Genomic DNA, 19,901 nt, shown 5'->3' on the forward strand with positions numbered 1-19,901 from the left:
CCCCCCTGACTCCACCAACGCCTTGTCAGCCACCCTTGTGAGAGCTGCCAGGTCCTGATGGTTCCCTCGAGTGGCCTCGAAGCAGAAACCTCCCTGCCCGCTGCGATCCCCCGCTCTGCTGCAGAACATGTCTGCCCCGCAGCCGATCGCCTGATCATAAAATGATCGTGACTCATTTTAGCATTCTTATACTCAACAAAGCTATTAGCTACAATCTGATGTTTGCAGTACATAACCATTGCAGAGACAGAGTTGTGGTATGGATATTTAGGTGAACCCACAGCTAATACAAAAAATGTTTTAATGTCAACAAATTCTCTCAAGTGTAAAAAGGCTTAATGAAAGTCAACTACGGTGAGCAGCCATTTCCTCGTCTGAGATGCATCTATTCCTTTGTTTCAGCATGAAAATTCTACCCTTTGTACTTTTTAAAGAGCATTAGAAAACCATGTTTTCTATAACGAGTAAAAATAATTTTTCTACAACCTTTTCAAGAAGTTCTGTTCCATATAGCAAATTAAGGATTAAAAGAAGGAACGGGGAGGCAGAAGTTAATATGCTAAGAGCTAAATGTCATAGTTCTGTGTTGGTATTATTTTAAAATAGAAGAAAAAAATAGATATGATGCTTCAAAACACTAGGAAGATATATCAACAGTACAGTTTTCCAGTTACTTGAATAGCAGAAGATGAGACCTGGAACCGAACAGTGCACTGCTGCAAATACATTTACAGAAGTCAGAGGTTCTAGCAGACTAATGCTGTTCAGAAGAAAATTACGATACACAAGGTTTGTCTAGAATATATCCTTTATTATTTGCAGTCTGTGTAAATTTTAATACATGATTGAATTTCTACATCATTTTCTCAGTTTCAGCACATCCCGGTCTTTTCCAACCAACCCAGTCAATTGCACCTTTTATTATGTACAGTCAGAATTTATGAAATATTGCATATACATCTACGAACTTAGAAAAACAACACGCAAGGTAAATTGTTGCCATGAAACTGATAAAAAAGTTAGGTAAAAGAGTCAATCCCCCTTTAGCGTGTTATGACTTTGCACAAGTATCAGATGTCAAAATGCACAATTTAAAATGCTTCTTGTTAAAGGCACTTACTGTTCTTTAAATACACTTTCAAATTTAGTTCTATTGCATCAAAAAGTGTATCTCCTGGATCATACTTTCATAACACAGCAGAACAGCCCCAAAAGGCAGCATTAATAAAAGGAAAAAAGAAAAGGTTTTCATTGTGTTAAAATATTAAAATACTAAGAATTAACACAAACTTTTAAACAGGATTTGGTCCTTGTATAACAGGCAACAGCATTTAGGCAATAGTGATTTCTTTTCTTAGATGCTAACAAAATAATATCCCCAAAAAATGAAGTCTTCCAGTTTCAGTGTATGGATATGTCTAAGTTGTGTAGCATACCTACTAATTATCCCCAACAAAAACATAGCTTCTCAAGACTAACTACTGCTCCACTTTGGCTGTGAAAGAAGAAACCTCAAAACAGTGTTATACTTCACATACTAGAAAGCCTACAATTCTGTGTCTCTGTATCTGGATGGCTGTCCATAATACCCCTTTTTAGAGTGGTCTGATAGCTGCCGGCGGTACTCTTCCTCCTCTTCTGCATCACTGCCACAACTGCCACGATTCTCCAGGTAAGGTCTGGTAGGAGGTTTCTGTGGTTCTGGAGGTCGGCAGCTAACACAGCAAGACAAGAGAAAAAGAGAGAGAGTGTTTACTTCTATTCTGAAAAGCTGAAAAAATATATATCCAATATTGATTTTACGGCCACATACAACCTAGAAAGGCACATGGAGCAAATGAAGCCCCTCCTAGCCCTTTTTACAACATCATTTGCATGGCCATGGTAAGCCTCCACACAGAGGCATGTTATTTCCAGCAAGCCAGAGCTTCATGTTCTGATTTGATCCACTCAACATGCCTGGAAGAATGACAAATCTAAAAGTATTAACTGCTCCACTCCTCACCCACCCTGTTCAAGAGCTTTACAGTGCTTTATTCCCTGAGCATAGAGGTTTTCAAGCTCCTGCTGCTACCCCAACTGACTGACATTTTCCTCACACTTTCTTGAACCATTCTTTCTATGCCTGCTTCCTTTTTATGCATCTTCAGTCTCCTGTCTCAAGGTCTGAAGACTTCTTGTGTGACATTTCTTAACTTGACAGACTTCTCTCCTCATTCAAGGTTCTTACTAGGGCTCTTATTCTTAAAAAATAAGCAGAAATAACCCGTATGTTTGCTATTTATACATTGCAATGCTATCCATTTACTGTCACACTAAGCAGATATACATAGATAAAATCTGCCAAGGAAGGGCATTTCTCCAGTTTCAAAAGCGATGATTTTTGCAATTCCATGCTGTACAAAAATAAGATGTTGCCCTCTTTCCATACTGCCTCTGTGCTCAGACACTTCTTCGAGGTCAGTCATTAACATTTCTCCAACATGGCAACAGCATTGATTTCTGTAATTAAGCAAATAACTCTGGATATGCAGTTAAAGGTGACTTTTTTTTACTACTTCTTAAAAAACTTGTAAACCTACATAAAAAGTATGCTGTTTTGAATCCAGCAAGAAAACCTGTAATTATTACTTTGTTTTCAATTTTTGCATTTTAAATTATATACTATGACATCAAAGGATTTGACTCTTTAGAAAGAAAATGTCCCACTTCTATTGGTTGTAACTAAGAAGCAAGAGAAACTCAGACCTCTGCAGAGCAGAAAACAAAATCTATCACACAGTGTATTAGCTCCTGCATAGGTGACTGCCCAGGGGTAAACTGACACCATGATCAGCCAATCCAGAACTCACTGAATTTTAAAGAAAGACTCTCCAACTTTCATGAGACTCCGGTCAGATTCAAAAAAGAGAGTTCTCTCCTCAGCTGTACCTAGATGAGTGACTTCAGCAAAGTTTCATCCTTGGTTTCCTTACCGACACAATAAATCTGCAGTTGACTAAGCACTTAGGTAATTAAACGTTAAGTAATTACAGTGTTTCTTCCTAGGTAATTCAAATACTATGAAGAAACTGAAAAAAAATCCTGAAAACAAAAAGTTCATTGAAGTTTTGCCCCACCTATACAGTAAGCTTGGAGGCACCACAACAAAGCAATGTACCAAAGTAGGATTGTTTTTTATGAAAAAAAACTGGCAAGATCAGTTCCTTCTTGCTGGTGAAGTAAACAATTTAGACAGAAAACTTCAAATTGGATATACCTTACCTCATGGGCTGGGGCCAGTTCTGTTCTGACTTCTGTGTTTTGACAGGGACAGCATAAATATCCGGGTGCTTCTGGGCTATTTCAAGCTTTAAAAAAAAGTTAGAGAAAATAACTGTTCTTTTTTAGTCTATCCATTAAAGAATCCTAGACTGTAGATCTAAGCAGGTCACAGCTACATCTGAAACAATTAAAGCATAAACTGAAAACTACTCTTTTTCATATTCCTACAGTTGCATGATCTTTTGCTAGAGTACTAATTAAAACTACATGTGAAAATGATGGAGTGCCAAGAGCAGGAGGGTTTTTAAAAGACAGCTTGCTATAGCTACAATAAGAGGCCTAAAAAAATATAGTCTCTTTTTAAATCCAAATCTTTATATTGTATGAAAGAAATGATACTTCTAGTTGTGTGGGTTACCACACTTCTCCCCCCAGCATCAACACAATGCAAGGGCAAGATTTTCATTTTCAGGATGCAGGCTGTTTTGTATGCTGGACAGTACAGCACGGGGAGAGTGCGTCTCTTCATACCCTGGCATTCTGGGCCTCTTGTAGCTCTTGCATTCTTTGCATCCTTGCCTTATGATCCATCTCCTCAAATATTTTGACTTTCCTCAGCACAGATTTTGGAGTATTTTCTTGTTCACTTCCTTCCTCTTCCAACTTTTCCTCCTCTTCCTCTGCAGTTGGGACTGCTGGCTGAGTGTTTCTCAGGATGGGCCGTCCAAAAGCAGGTTTCACAGAAACAGGTGGTGGTACTGCTTTAGCTGATGCAGTTGAAGTCTCACTGCTGGCATTGATGCTACTCGTTTTGGAGTCAGAGTTTTTGGGGAAGTCATATTGATCCTCTTTGTTTTGTAACTTCCCCTAGAAGTATTAAAAATGCAAACTATGTTTACTATAGCAATTTCATGATTTTTCATTGCAAATGAAGGCTTTAATCTGAAATTAATCATTTTCCCTATGTATTTAACAGGTCAATTTTCATCCAAAGTAACATTTGAAAAGGTACTTGAACTGCTGCAACATTTTGGCCATACATTCATAAACTACACATCACCCCATAGAAGAGTAGCACATTTAGATTTGTTTGTACAGTTCTGCAAAGACCACCAGAACTATAACATGTTACAGGGGACAACACAGAGAATATGGACCTCCCAGGTGATTTGTCCATACTGCCTAATGCAGAATACCATTCCCTGGAGTTTAGGGAGCCTAACCAGAGCCTAGCCTGTTTTCTGTTCCACCATTATTTTCCATACATGTGTCCAACTCTGCCCAGCCTCCATTGTCAAAGCACACTGAATGTATTTTGAATGCAGACTGCAAGGGCACCCACCCTCATAAAGAAAAGACTTTGGAGTAAGAAGAAATCAGGAGTTGAAGGAGTAGAATTAGGACTCCAAGCACTGTTTTTTTTCTTATTTTTTTTCCCATGTATCATTTTGGAGCAAGGTTTGCATAGCCAGTCAACAATAATTTTTAGTGATGGAGACTGATTTCAGAGACGGTAGATTTTAATTTTGTACTTCACAATAATGACCATCAGATACACTTTTCCTGATGATTAGCTTAGATTTGTTTTTGCTGTTCTAAAAAAGTGCCTTTCAATTAATTAGCATAAACAAAGAGGAGTGTTGTTCCTTTTCCAAATAGAGATCACATGTATTTGAAGACAACTGTAATCCCTTTTCTTTCTGCTAGGCTCTGCAACCCCTTCCTTCATTTTCTCTCTCTCTCCACACTTTTCTTGTTTTCTAGTATCTGATCATTCTCCTTGCTTTTCCTAATGTGCCACCCTGGAGTTTCTCCAGAAAGCAAACTCTGTATTCAGATCTGGTTCTTCAAATTTACCTTAGGTGGTTCTGGCTTGAATGCTGGAGGTGGACTAGGTTCTCTAAGGATCTCCCTGCTACCAGCTTTCCTCAGCTGAGCTCTTGGTTCCGAGCTAAGTTTCCTTACGTTCTATGGAAGAAAATAAGAGGTAAAATCACAGTAGTATCCAGTACTCAGCCATTTCTGGTCTCTCTGAAGTTTACTATTTTGGGAACGGTAACCGAGAGTCAGATGACTTACAGCCATCTGATCACAACCACTGCAGATATAATTGCCAAGTTCAAGGTGATGAGACATCATCAGGAAACCTATACAGTTAGGCAGAAAAGCAGACCTATTATTACCTATGCTCTACACTAGGTACTTCTGAAACACTACTACATAATGCTGCAGTTTAAAGAAACTGCAAGAGAAATCTCCTTTTTATTCCTACACCATACATACTGGGCTTTCATGAAGTCCAAAACCCAGCCTTGTTGAAAATCCAGGCATCTCACCTCTTCGTGATGCGCAGGTTCGGAGGACCGGCTAACAGATGAAATCCTTGGTTCGTCCAAGGTTTCATCCAGTTCATTGTCGGTGTATGCACCTCCTTCACCATCTGTATCTTCTAAGTCGCTGATCAACCGACTATCACAACTCAAATAATCAGCACCCATGGCAGTAAGGTAAGACATGCGATCATCTGCATCATCTTCCATGCCATCCATCTACAGAAAAGTCATTAAGAATTAAGGAATAAAGACTAAAGAAGTAAGAATTAGAGTCTAGTTAGGTCTCAACGTCATGCTGAACAGCTCCTTAAAAATGATCTTCCAAAACCAAAAGAAATCTTAATGTAGAATCTTAAAGGAAAGACCTGTAAAAGTCCTCTTTGCCACTTTCCCTTAGCCACAGCATTAGTGATGAAAGCTCCAAATTATAACAGAAAGAACAATAATAGATCATTTTTGGTTACAAAGACAGACATTAACCCACTCCTTGTCCAATTTATCCAGCGTAGGCAAACAAAAATTTGAACAATTTTTCCCTCAAGAAATTACCTTGAGACACCTGTATTGCTTAGTGTGGACTGGCTGCTTACCTTTCCTTCTGATACCCATACTGCTTCACCTTGCTGTTGCTGAATTGTGTCTTTCAGACTACCGTACCAGCTGTCATTGGCTGAATTCAAATTGATGGTGGCTGTAAAAATTGAATGAAAAAGTATTTATACACAGCAACTGCAATGTGATCGTTTATTTGGTCTTTTCTGTTTAACTTTTTGTTTTAGTAAGGTGAGAGTGTTAAACAGATACTTCATTTAGATCACTGACTTAAAGTATTTTTATTTTGTTGTTTGTCCACACCCCAAGCTTATTAACTGACTTACTCATCGCCTTTGAATGACAGTATGCCGATTTTCAATTTCTTTTGTGTTATAATTTGGCAAAACAAGGAACTTTGAGAGGAAGTCAAAGAAGATATTGCTCATGACTTCACTTTCACACCCATTTAGTTCCAGCCCACATATGAGTTAATATACAGAGCAGTAAGTGGATGTCTGAGACTTACACAGTCGCATCCACTATTCTCTTGGTAAACAGGTTTGACACACATTCTTCTTTACCTGTGAAGAGGTGGGAACAAGTTTTCTTCAGCTTGTTAGCTTGCTCATAAAGCTTCCTTGAGCTCTTGTTAGATGTGGAACATAACCTTTGTCTCATGATTTTCACACCCTGCTTACTGTCTGGGTTAAAGAAGACTACAATTGGAAACCACTGGGTATAATTTAGGAGATCCACTGCTTTAGGAGTCACATCCAAGAGAGCATGTTTATCCTGTAAACAAGAAAGCTCAGTCAGTGTTCTGCCTGTGGGGAGCAAAGGGCAATGAATGGAACATAGCACCCTAGGAAAACTAGGATGCTTTCCTCCACGAGGCCATAACATGTTGGATTTTTTCCCATAGTTACATTACATTCAGAAACCACAGCAGGCAACCTTTTCCCTTCAGCTCCATTTTTCTGAACAACATTTGCCTGAATGTCCACATTCTTATGTTAATTAACTAACTCTCCTGTTAAGTTAAATGTACATATTCCACCATATATATATATTTTAAAATAAGTTGTGAATTTAACTAGCTTTTCTCTTTACCTGTCCATTCCACAGCTTCCACTGTCACAACTCTTCTGGGTACTTACTGTGGAGTTTTACCTACACTTACTAATTGAAGTAAATCTCAATTTTTTTTCTTTATATATATACATATATATATATACATATATATACATATATGCATATATATATATACATATATATATATATATGTATTCCTTCTCAGCTACTCTAGTGTCAAGATGAATGGGATGTGTGCTGTGGTGGGGCCTGAGCTCTGAACAGACTTCTGTGTGACATTTTAACCCCTTTGGTACTGCTTTTATTGGGCTCAAGGCAATAAGCAGCAGGGTACATTCCTTAGCCTACTTTTTTAAGTGCTTTGATTACAACCTACCTATTTGATCTCTAAACAGTATTATTAAAACAGTCAGTGCAGTCCCAGTAGATGTCACTTTGCTTCACAGTTACCACTGTATGAATTGAATGGGAAGTGATTGTGACAGCTATATAAAATGCTACATTTCTGATGACAGTAAGGCCACCCTGGCAAATTCAGGAAGCATACAGTACAAAGTAGATGTGCTTCTGAAAGGCACAGAAAGGACTTTAGAATTTTAGAATTTAGAAAGGACTGAAATAGGAGAATTTAATTTCTAGTGTTAGGTTCAACTTTTCATTTAGAGGACAGCTATCAGAATCACAGAAATTGTTCTTGAACACATTTCAAGACAGCCCTATCATTAAGCCAACTCTGCTTATCACAGAAATAGGTGTAGTGAAGATTTGAGGACTCTCAAGTTTTAGGAGCAAACAAATCAAACAACATGCCTTTAAGTATAAGCATTTTTCATAGAGAAATACTCTACCTGTTCAATGATTTGCCTCACAGTGTTCAAACGCACTACCCCAGTTGACTTTTCTGAACCTGCATCTCTGGGCTCCGTCTCTGCAAAGACAACATTTCAGTTCATCTATAACAGCAGAGAGGCTATGATTATCAAGTTACCCATTCTCTCATTTAAGGATGATGAGGAAGCTAGGAGGAGAGCTTACTTGCTGTCTGGTATAGGTGAGGCAAGTCATTTGACAACTTCTCCATAGCAACATCTGCAATAGGGCCAAATATCACAACAGGTCTCTTAAAACCAGCTGAAAGAAAAATATTTGGAGAAAAGATAAGCCTGGTAAGATTGGTTTTATACCTACATATAAAGCAGCAAGATCTTCAGCTAGTACACAAGGTTAGGAACTCATTGAAGATACCACTAAAAAACATGTAACAGATTTCATTTCTTTAGTTTGTGCAACAGTATAATTCATTTAGAAAGCTATCAGCTGAGAAAGCATATTTTAATTTAACAGCTTTGTTATTCCTCCTAATGATGACAGTTTGAGAGGATTCTACATTCTAAAAATACAGTGTATCTTCAGCTATCTTTCCATCCAGCAAAATAGCACGAACCTTGACCTAGTGGAATTTGTGTGAATAAAGATACAAATGCTATATCAGCTGCAGAGTAGCCTAAAGAAGCAAAAGAAATGCATAATTCTGTTATATTTATGTCAAAACAACTGTAAGCATAGTCCTTACAAATTAGTGCGTGAATGCCATTCCATTACTCAGTCTTCATCTTGACATCTGTGAGTTTCTTTAAAATATATTTTACTGTGATTTTTTTTTCCCCACAATACTATCATGTGCAAATATCCAGGAAATTATCTCGACTTGCCCAACATCACTAGCAATATAGCTAATTTAGAATGAGAGCATCCAGAAGAGATAGATGACATCAACCTTAATGACATCCAGACAATCTACTAAAGATAGTTGGCTTTTACTTTCTCTCAAGATACTGTTAAGTGGTGCTTATGAGCAAAGTAAAGATGGTGATTCATCTCCGGCACATGGATGGTACTTTCCAAGATAGACACACAGAAGCTGAGGAAATAAACAAAAAAACCCCTGCTTGTTCCTTCCCTTATTTTAAACCTTTAAATTGGCATGTGTAATTTAGAGGCAAAGGAGAACAGCAGTTTAGAAAACCTAGAAAGCTTTCTTCTTAATGTAGTTAATAGCATCCAGAAATCTGCAGTCTGATAAGAACATTATCCCTTTCTGTGGTTCAAATCTAACACTTAAGCCTAAGTTGTTCCAAATCACTTATTTTGCTAAGCAGACATTTGGACACTAAAACAGCCAGCAATATATAGGCACCTGGTTCAGAGCAGTCTCACTTACCCTCACGCAACTGAACTCGCTCATAAGCTGGGAATTTTGTGCTCACGGATACAATAGCTGTCAGATCTTCACGACTCTTCCTCAGATTCTTTTTCACTCCAGATCGCTGGCCACGTGTTCTCCAGAAGTCTGCCCTGTCACTTGAGCCATCTTTTTGAGCATTTTGAACACTGGCCATCTGCTCAGCTCTGACAGAGAAAGCACAGAGCTCATTTGTATGGATCTAGTCAAAAAAGGCAAAGGATCTTTCACTGAAGAGCTGGGTTTTGAACTTGCAACTGGTAATTTGCCAGCCATGAACGGGAAGTAGAAAAATACAGGAATTCAGGTTCTTTTGCCTTGGAACAAACCCAGTTAGAGTCAAAATGATGATCCAATTTGCCGCAGCTACAAGATTGCTGGATCAGCTCACAGGTCTTAAACTGAAAACTCATACAAGTATAAATAAAATACTGCAACAGTACAGAGCTGGTGAGAAACTGATGGCCTAAAAAGTTACTGCCATTATTCTCTGCTCCATTAGACCTCTTAAGTCACTGCAGCATAGAAATAAAGGCTGGTTTGGTAAGATCAATTACCAGCAAGGACAGAATTTACTAACCAGGAAAGGGGCAGGGGAATCTCATAAGAAGCATATTTCAGGAACTTCTGTATGACGCGATTTAGAGCTTTTATTTTTTTCCCCATCATAAAACCATGACCATACTCAAGGACTGAAAGCCTACAGTCTAAAAATAGCCTTACTGATTTTTTTGCTGAAGAATTTTAAATCTTTTACTCAATGCACAAATTATGGACACTTGTTTTGATCTCACAGTAACTTCTATTAGGGAAGTATCATTTAAGCAAAAACCACTGCTGTGTTTTACTCTGTACTTATAAAAATAAGTACTATGGTTACCAAGAAATATTAGTTTGGAATACATTCTTGAAACATTTTCCATAAGAATTAACAAAAGAAGTTCAAGCACTAGAAGTTCTTTTAAGAGATTAATTATCAGAGTATCTTTGCAAATACAGTAGTGAGAGCTTTCCTTTTTTTTTTTTTTTGAAAAAAAGGACCCTCTACCCATTTTGTAGAAGAGGAATTGAAGCCACTAATGGCCAAAGATTGACTGCTGAATCAGAAGCTCTAGGTCTGTATTGCAAAGATCCAGCCCAGTGTCCAGGCAGCACAATCCTCTCATCTTCTCCTCACATAATACCGTGGTTCTAAAATCTACAGTTTTGCAGGCACAACTATTGTGAAAATAAAGACAGAACAAGTTCTTCGTTCTTGCAAGGAGGGAAAAAAAAGAGGTATGACATAGGAAGCAAAAATATTTTGTAAAAATATTAACAGAATTATTACTTGACATTAACAGTGACAGACATTAACAATGACAGAATGTTTACTTACCTGCTCTTATTTGGAATGAGGCCCTTTTCAAGTTCATTTCCAATTCTCACAGCTAGCCAGTTTCCCAGTTTGCCATCATACAGTGTATCAACTACTCTAAAGATCTCCCCTCTGGTGAAGGCTAAGCTCTGTGGTGACTCTTTATCACACTCAAAGTGGCTTCTGATGAAGAACGAGTCTCCTCTGCCACAAGCCATGATGTCTCTGTAGACTGAACAGGAACTCAATTTAGTTGATAATTTTTACACTTGAAAGAAAGATTAACCAGTTATTCCAGAGAAGAGTTTTGAACTTCTTCCACTCCAAACAAAAATACGCAAAAATCAGCCTCCACATCCATTGTTCTTCACGAAAATTACCAAAAATGTTCTGTATTTGTACACATATAGCCCTTATAGCAGAACTTGCGCCGTGACAGAGCAAAAGGCAGCTAGAGTACTTCAGTAGTACAGCAGGCTATGTCTCCAAACAGGAAAGCAAGAGGTACTGCTTGTTCCTTAGCCGCTTATCAAGTTGTCCATTTGCTGCTGCCTGACTGTGAATACCTTATGACTGCCAAGGCACAGCTGAAAAGGAATGTAAACAGCAGATCTCAGGCCAGCTGCTACGTGCAGAAAAGCAGAAGGAATAAGCAGTATGTTTGGAAGATTAAGAAGAGATGCTACTTGCTAGTAATGAAAAAGGTAGAGAAATACTCTGATAAACATATCACGTAGGCATCTCTGTGACTCTTGTGATATGGAAGACAGCTATCTTCTAAACTTTGAAAAGGAGGGTAACTAAAATGCTACTAAGAATAAGCAAGAGAATGTATTTGTGGTTTCAATGACAAAACAGAGCTTAACATCCTCCTGATGACTGCAGAAGCTTCATGGATATACACACTTTTTGTTCAAAGCACCTACCTTCATATTTGCTTTGAGCCAGAATTGTCACTGTTTCACCTTTGGGAATTTCTAAGAGGTACAAAACAGCATCTTCCCGAACAATGCCTCTGAAGTCTTGAGTGTTTACCTATGTATAAAAGAAGAAAATAACATCTGAAAAAAACCCAACAATTTAAAAGAAACACCCCAAGCTTTGTTTCACTTAAAAAATCTTAAATATTATCTTCCTTTATTTTATACACACACACACATATACATATATATAATTATTTTCATAAAGTCAATATAGATATTTTATCCAGCCATTCACAGTAATCTTTCTGAAATAACAACATCCTGGATGTGCACTGCTAGACTGTTCTTCTACTTGAACAGTCTCCATAAGGCCTTTAAAATAAAGGCTATCAAAAGAGAAAATAAGCAGAAGAGAAAATTTGATTAGCCTCCTATTTGAATATTAAAAAAAAAAAAAAGAGGACAAAATGGCATAGAAAAATCATTCAGCAACTGGGAAAATTAAATTGCTGTTACCCAGGGAAATTAGAGAAAGATTAAAAAGAATACTGGCCTCATTTTTTTCCCTCCAAGACTGGGATGGAAAATTTATTCTCTTTCATATTGGGACTTTTTTTTTTTTTATTAATATTTCTCCTACCTCCCCCTTCCACAGAAGCTTACACAAATCAATACTTGATATTTAATTTGAGTTGTCCTTCAAAAGCTGATTTCAGTGAAATCCCTCTACCACACATACACGTATCAACAAATAACTTGCCTGAGAACATAATTTCTTCCATATTTCCACTAAGAAGCACACCAGAAGAATACAAAAATGGTCTGAATTTCAGGGACACATAGGACACATACTCATACCTTAAGAATCTGATCTCCTTCCTGCAGTCCTTCCTGATCGGCTGAGGTCCCTTCTTGAATTCCAGCAATAAATATCCCAACATCATTTCCACCAGCCAGTCGTAGACCCACACTGTCCCCTTTCTTGAATCTCACCATTTTTGTATTAGGACTACAAGATTTACAAGCCAGAAAAAGGAAGTAAGGCCAGATGTTAGGCATATGACAATACTAGGTTGTCAAGGGCAAAAAATTGCAACCGTTTCAACAAAATCATATTAGTAACATTCTTATCCCCTTTCTCTCATTAGATAGGCTACATTTACTCAGGTAATTCTTCAGAGAACAGAAGGCAGAGAATTTGCATTTTTCAAAGTGGAAACTTAACTAGGAAGAGAGACCAGGTAACACACATAGACTTGACAGAGCAGGAAAATGACTCTTAGTTCCTGAAGTCCTGAGATCATTCCCAACCTATTGCATCTTCTCTCAACTGAGCAGCTTGGTTTGTTTGGGTTTATTTTGGTTTTGTTTGTGAAAACAGCCTGAGTTATGAGTAATCACAAACAGTTTTTTCCTCTAAGCATCTGAGAAATGTCATACAAATTTACACCTATTTTCTTTGCAGTTTAACATTTATTAGATTACATGGAACGCTTTAAGTTTTCTTGTACAGAGAAATACTTCCAAGTATATTCTATTGCTGTGTTAACAATCATACCTTTCATATTGCAGAGAGGAAGAGGTTACTGAAATAGGTTCAGTGTTTTTCCTGTCAGAAAAGCTGTGTGCCTAAGTGACCTTCCAACACAGAGGATAGTACTTATCTGTCAGCCTTCCTCAGTAATACCCTAAGCCTGTATTATAAATTCCCCTTCACCAAAATAATCACTTGATTAATTTGTACATCAATGACAACACATGCAAGGTCCAACCTCAGGAAAGATCTGAGAAGAGAATCTATTTGAGAAAAAATCTTCAAGCTACACAATCTTTAGGTTTTCCCCTACAATCCTAGTATTCCTCTACCTTTAATTTCAGTATTTGGAAACTCTCAAAGAAAACATGTAGGTTGATTTCATATCAATACAGTGCATAACTTTTAGTATCTTAACTCTTATGGAATCAACAGTACCAGATTGAATTTACCCACTTTTAAAAACCATCACATATGCACACCCCTTGTGAGTAATATTTTGTTCATTTAGAGCAGAGATTAGAACTGCAGTATGGCCTGCACAGGCTTGTGCAGAAATGTAAATTTCTGTATACAAGTTTCCAGCTTTTACAGAAACACATATATGTTTGGCCTTCTCTTGCAATAGACTTGTTTCCAAATTAAATAGAGGACATTCTTTTTGTATTAGGAGAAAGAGGAGGTTTGTTTTTTGTGCATGTATAAAATAATGAAGAGGTGTAAAATTCTCTTTTTGCATTGCGCAGGTTAGAATGGACCTTTACTCAAAGCAGGTTGTGCAGGGCCTTGGTCAAATAAGCTTTTGAGTATCTCTGGTGGTGGAGATACCACAACATACATGGGATAGCTGTTCCAGTGGTTAACCACTTCATAATAAAAAGTTTGCCCCGTTATATCAAGCCAGAATTTCCAATGTTCCAACTTGGGTCCGTTGCTCTTCATTCTACCACTGTGTCCCTCTGAGAAGAGTCTGGTTCTGTTTTTTCTACACCTATTCATTATGTAGTTGCAGACAGTCAACTTTGCCTTCTGTTTTCTCCTCTCCAGGCTTAACAACCCCTACTCCCTTAGTCCCTTCTCATATGTCATACGCTGAAGCCACTGACTCTCTTGATGGCCCACAGGTAGACTCTCTCCAGTATGTCCATGTCTTTCTTGGCCTAGGGAGCCCCCAAATGGACAGAATACTCCTTATGCTATCTAATAAGTCCAAAGTAGAAAAAAATAAAAATATACCATTTTGTCAGTTCCTCTGCAAGCACAAAAGCACAGGGTGTTTGTATGCCTTCCAAGTAGAAGGCAAGTCCATACCTTCCACACAGAAAATTCTAAAATGAAGTTCATCCCAAGTACTGTCAGTTAGAAGGTACATCATCTCTTCTCAGCATTAAACTATGAAGGGTATCACTCCAGATGGGCAAAAAAGTCCAAACATACACAATCAAGAAATGGGTGAAGGTAATGAAGAACACTGAGTGCAAAAGAATACAGCAAGTGCCTCCTTACCCATATATTGCTTCATCTTCAGGGCTGGGTTTAAGAATTGTTCTTGCAGCTGGTTTGGGTTGAGACACTGTATATAAAAAAAGCCAACGGAAGTTATTAAGCTATTAAAAACAAGTTATAGCAGGAATTTTTAGTGATCAGATAGCAATCAATGTCCCCCATGCCAAAGATTAATACAGATTTTAATGTAAGGCTTTTTTTTTTTTTCTCCCTAGAATTGATTTACTTTCCACCCATCCATTTCCCCCCTTTTTTTTCCCCTCTAATTCTTGAAAATACAAATAGGTCAAGGGAGGAATATAGAACTCTCAGGCAATCCAGATCAGACTTCAGAAATAGCTTCACTTGGCTGTTTAGGGTACGAGGCTACAGCAGAAGAAGCTCTAGATGAGTACTTGCTTTTAGAGGTTGTAATTCTAATAGACAACTGCCTTCAAGTAATCTCAGGTGTTTCTTCCTTCTCTGCACCACAAAGCAAAGACAGACCTCTTCTGTGTGCCAGGATGGGATTAACATGAAAACTACACTAAACACGTGGATATGATTGAGAGAATAGAATTTTGCTGTCAGAACACGAAGACAAAGGGGAAAAAGGAGGAGAAGATGATGAAAGTGAAGGCAAAGGTGAAGGAGAAGGAGAAGAAGGAGGAAGAGAAGACAAAGATGAAGGAGAAGAAGAAGACGACAAAGATGAAGAAGAAAAAAAGGAAAAAGAAAGAAAACTTCAACTCTGACCTGCCGCATCATCTTGATACTTTGGTTCTTTGTTTGTGTCTACAACTGTGACAGCAGCAGTAGCAATGTCACCAGTCGATTTAAATGGTGTAGGCATTGCTCCCATCCTGGACATCCTACTGGATGAATCATCTTTTGCACTAAATGAGAAAAAAAATGCAGTTAAACCAGTTATCAGTGCATGTATTTTAAGCATTTCCTTGATACGCAAAACACTAGAAAAGAACACTTCTTACTTTGGTTTCTCTTTTAGTTTTTCATTGGATGAATGTGAATCTACATCAGAATGATGTAATCTGTCATCTTGAGGGGAGAATGATCTGTTTGACTCTATTTCCGAAATATCTATAAAAACAGTAACAAAACAAGAAATGCTTATATTATCTGTGCATATAATCACCACATTTATTTACAAAAGCTTTCAAATATAAAGTAAGTTGACACTTCAAGACCATTTCCTTTCCAAGCTGGATTTGTCTAGGATTCAAAAAATGCTGTATGCTTTTTAGTGTTTCTTCCCCCTGGAAAATACCTCAGGAAGACTTCACACAACTTTTGGTAAACATGGACACACCACACAACAGCTATGACCACAAAATAGCCTGATTAGCTAGCATTAACAGACTTTTATTTGAGCTCTTCTGGAGACACAGAAACAGAAGACTACATTAACCATCCGTGTTACTGCTTTTCAGTCATGAAAAAAAATGGCCCTCAGATTCAAACTGTATCTCAGTCATCACAGTAAAACCTTTGAAGAGTTGTTCTGAGTATGCTGACATCACAGAAACAAGTATCTTGCATTATTTAATATAATATCCTGCTCCCCCAAACATCCTGAGGCCTTCCCACAGCACGATTATGTTGTGAGATACAGCTCATGCATTGTCAGAGATCACTAGTATGGAACAGATCCTGGAAATGGAAACCAGTTCTCCAAGGGATTTAATTTTCTTTTGTCCTGACCATTTTTCCCTCCCACTGAACGCTGTAATGAATGTTAATGCCCTTGGAAGGAGAGACCAGTCCATTCCATTTGGTTCTAAAACTAAAGCCTTTTATTAAAGCAGCTGATCTGAATGTTATGAGAACAAAGATTGATTTTGCCTGACCACCATTGCTTCTTCTATCTCTGCTCCCACGCAAAATGTATGATTACTACAAAATTCTTCTTTCACCTGAAAGGCAATTGGCTTGATGCTTATTTGGATAGTATTTAGTTGTGTATGCATTCAGTGTTTTTTTATTTTTATTATTTTATTTATTTATTTTTTTTAAGAATCTCGTGTCACTATATCACAGAAAAACACTAGATTCTAATCTATCCCTGTAAAGAGACAAGAACTTTTTATCCCCATTAAACCTCACCATCCATTTCTGAGTCGCTGTCGTTCAATGAAGGAATGTTGAGCAGTGTTTGCTTTCTGTCCCTGAGGACAACCAGCTGTAGCTTTCCCCGTGACTTCTCAATCAATTTTCGGGCATCAGATAAAGACATGTTCTCTGTCACTGTACCATTGATCTGGACATAAAAAGGCAACAATAACACTACAAGTAAACAAAAAAGTCCATATTGCACTGAAGTTTGATAGTGAACTTGACTATAACATGACATAATCCAGAGAAGCCATTTTAACAAATAGCTTCAACATAGCTAGCAGTTTAACCAGAACGTACCTTAAGAATGATATCCCCTTCATGAAGGTTGCCATCTTTTGTTGCTAGGCCAGTACTGGTCATTTCTTTTATGAAGATCTGACTTCCAAGCCGAAGACCATATTCTAGAATCAGGGAAATAACCCGCTGTAGCTTAGATGATGAGCAAGAATGCATTTCTCAAAACAACACTATGTACATGCAGTATTATACCAAGAGAAATGAAAATGGGGACCCATTAAACCTACTTAACCTCAGGCTTTTTCCCATTTCAGCACTGTCACCATAGTACAAAAAATCAGCAGCCCAGAAACAATCACACACAGATGATTAGCCTACACAGTCAACAGCAAAACAATGCCTTTGTTGCAGAGGTGCTCATAAACACACTAGACTAGATTCTCTCCATATCATATTTTCTATGGCGTAGAAAGGCATGGTAGAGTCAGAAAGTGCTAAAAGAAGACCTGGTTCTTTTACCAGTTGTTTCATGCAGACCATCTCCTATCTGTAACAACCCAATAATATGTCACAGTTGTTTCAGGCAAAAGGAAAAAAGAAAGATAACATTGGTTTTAAAACAAGCATGCCCTAGAGCATTAAAGGACAGAAACACAGTCACCTACTTGAAAAAAAAAGTCACCATGTTTGAGAGAATCTGCAGAGTATCCATATGAATGGTAGAAATTATTACAGAAATACTGGCTACATGTTTTTAATAAAGACATTTTACATTTCTCCTTATTTGTATACTTATCTGCATTATCTTTGCAATTTTAAACATTCTGTGCAGGGGAAGAACAAGAAGGAGGGACAAGCATCCTTGCCAGAGTTGATTAAAAAAAAAGAGATTAGCTTCTGCATACAAAGATTACACCAGCAGAAAATTCTTCCAAATCACAACAGGCACATTTTAAAGGTATATAAAAAAAAGAAAAACAGCAGCACCAACACTCAGAAAAAACAGAAAAGGTGGAACAACCTAATCTCAGATATGCTTTGCAGCACAACAGTCTTTCTTTCACAGCACATTATAAGATCACACTTTTGGCCACCATCTACACACTCCAACACTCAGCAAGGAAAGGCTGTTTCAGTTGTTGCTATTTCAGTAACCATTAATTACATTCTGAAGCATTCAGAAACAAACAATCCTTGGAACCACTTCTTCCCTTCAGTATAATTAAATTAAATGCTCTATTAAAAGCAGAGTCTACTCTTCACCCTTTACAATTACCCCTTTTGTAGATGTGCCAAGTGTAATCTGAATCATGATCAGATCCATGTTTCTCACCATATTCAGAAGAATAGGGAGGAGAAAATGGAAAACCAAAGGACACAGAGGCTCGAAAACACTGAAATTATGTGGGTGAGCAGTTTGTTGTTCAAAGGTGAAGTCCACAGTTCTGGGAAAAAAAAAAGCACCCAAAACCAGTCACGGAAAATGAAAGAACAACTTAAGCAACCAGTGAAAAAGGCCAACATTTACATACAGTGCCATCCCTGCCCCCAGCAAAATAACACGCTGCATTAAAAGCCAATTCCTCTATTCCCCTGCTGTACCTACCTTCACTGTGTTTGCCTTTTGTTAAGAGAACACTGATCGGTCCATTCTGATCCTGCGGTCCTAGGTACTCATGTTGATGGTGCATTTCAGGCGAAGGACTACGGGAATGAAGCCTGTCTCTACTTCGGCTCCTCACCTCCCTCGCATATCTAGGATCAGGTTGAGATCCATGACTGTAACTGGGTGGGCTGTAGTCTCCTCTGTAGTCCCGTTCATAGCCACCATCTCTGTCGATGCTCCTTCCCCTGCTCCGATCTCTTCCATAGTCTCGATCCAAGCTCCTGTCAACACTCCTACCACGACTGCGATCACGGCTGTATTCCCTACTATGGTCTCTGCTTTTGTTGCGCCCTCTATCTTCATCATCTCTGTAGCTCTGATCCAGGCTGTTTCCCCAGCTTTGGCTGCGCCCTCCACTGCCACTACGCCAGCTTCTTTCACTGTAGCCACTTCGAGCACTTTTGCCATCAAATTCTGCATGGTCATCCATTACATCTAAAGCTCTGTCCTCATAGTCAAGGGAGGGGCTTCTCCTTGAAGCAGCAGCCTGAACTTTCCGTGGTCTTTTCACTACCTGTTCAAGGCAGGATGAAACAAACCAAAAAAAAACCTCCAATGGTCAGAATGTGACATTTGACAAATTCTTCACACTTCATATAGAGATGGGGAAAAACAGAGAACCTGAAAACCCTGAATCACTGCAGGAGTGTACTTATCACACTGGAAACCAGTCTATTTACAGAACAACCAGTAGATGAGATTATTTAGATGTACAGAAGAAATACCTACTACCTAGGAGAATAATAATAGTAGGAGAACTAAAAAAAAATAAAAAAAACAGATCAGTAACCATGTGACTTTACCTCTGCAACAGATACACTATGGATGTTTTTTCTTTCTCTAGATGACTTCTAAAAATGTAACAGCCCCCTCCAAAAGAGATGTAGATGCATCTCTCAGAGAAAGCCAGTCTGGACAGCAAATTCTTGGACAAGGTTTGTGTATGCTGGACATAATTTTACTCAAATAATTTCATTTTTTTCAACTACCACTCATCATTCAGTAAAATTAAAAACTGAAGACAAATTTTATTCTCAGTTTTTCAACAAGATAACTTTGTGATGCTGTAATTTAACTTCCATTTGCTTCACCTGTATG

The 19,901-nt window shown here is 38.1% G+C and overlaps 1 protein-coding gene across 5 annotated transcripts in view; it reads right to left on the reverse strand.

The window, feature by feature from the left end:
* Positions 1-796: 796 nt before the first annotated feature.
* TJP2 (tight junction protein 2) overlaps positions 797-19,901 on the reverse strand; it is a 65,144-nt gene continuing 46,039 nt past the window's right edge. For 4 of the 5 annotated variants that reach the window (XM_050716289.1, XM_035558523.2, XM_035558524.2 and 1 more), the window contains exons 6-24: positions 18,744-19,317; positions 17,198-17,301; positions 16,889-17,042; positions 15,757-15,865; positions 15,521-15,660; positions 14,786-14,852; positions 12,604-12,754; positions 11,749-11,857; positions 10,844-11,054; positions 9,445-9,632; positions 8,259-8,354; positions 8,072-8,151; positions 6,713-6,923; positions 6,188-6,288; positions 5,601-5,813; positions 5,122-5,232; positions 3,796-4,131; positions 3,265-3,350; positions 797-1,715 (exon numbers count right to left, since the gene is read on the reverse strand). In XM_050716289.1, coding sequence (XP_050572246.1) covers positions 1,547-1,715; positions 3,265-3,350; positions 3,796-4,131; positions 5,122-5,232; positions 5,601-5,813; positions 6,188-6,288; positions 6,713-6,923; positions 8,072-8,151; positions 8,259-8,354; positions 9,445-9,632; positions 10,844-11,054; positions 11,749-11,857; positions 12,604-12,754; positions 14,786-14,852; positions 15,521-15,660; positions 15,757-15,865; positions 16,889-17,042; positions 17,198-17,301; positions 18,744-19,317 — 3,210 coding nt within the window. In that variant the 3' untranslated portion in view covers positions 797-1,546. The remainder of the gene's footprint in view (positions 1,716-3,264; positions 3,351-3,795; positions 4,132-5,121; positions 5,233-5,600; positions 5,814-6,187; positions 6,289-6,712; positions 6,924-8,071; positions 8,152-8,258; positions 8,355-9,444; positions 9,633-10,843; positions 11,055-11,748; positions 11,858-12,603; positions 12,755-14,785; positions 14,853-15,520; positions 15,661-15,756; positions 15,866-16,888; positions 17,043-17,197; positions 17,302-18,743; positions 19,318-19,901) is intronic. The other variant, XM_050716290.1, reaches the window with a different exon arrangement.

Source organism: Cygnus atratus, chromosome Z (genome assembly GCF_013377495.2).
Source record: "Cygnus atratus isolate AKBS03 ecotype Queensland, Australia chromosome Z, CAtr_DNAZoo_HiC_assembly, whole genome shotgun sequence".
Classification (NCBI taxonomy): domain Eukaryota; kingdom Metazoa; phylum Chordata; class Aves; order Anseriformes; family Anatidae; genus Cygnus; species Cygnus atratus.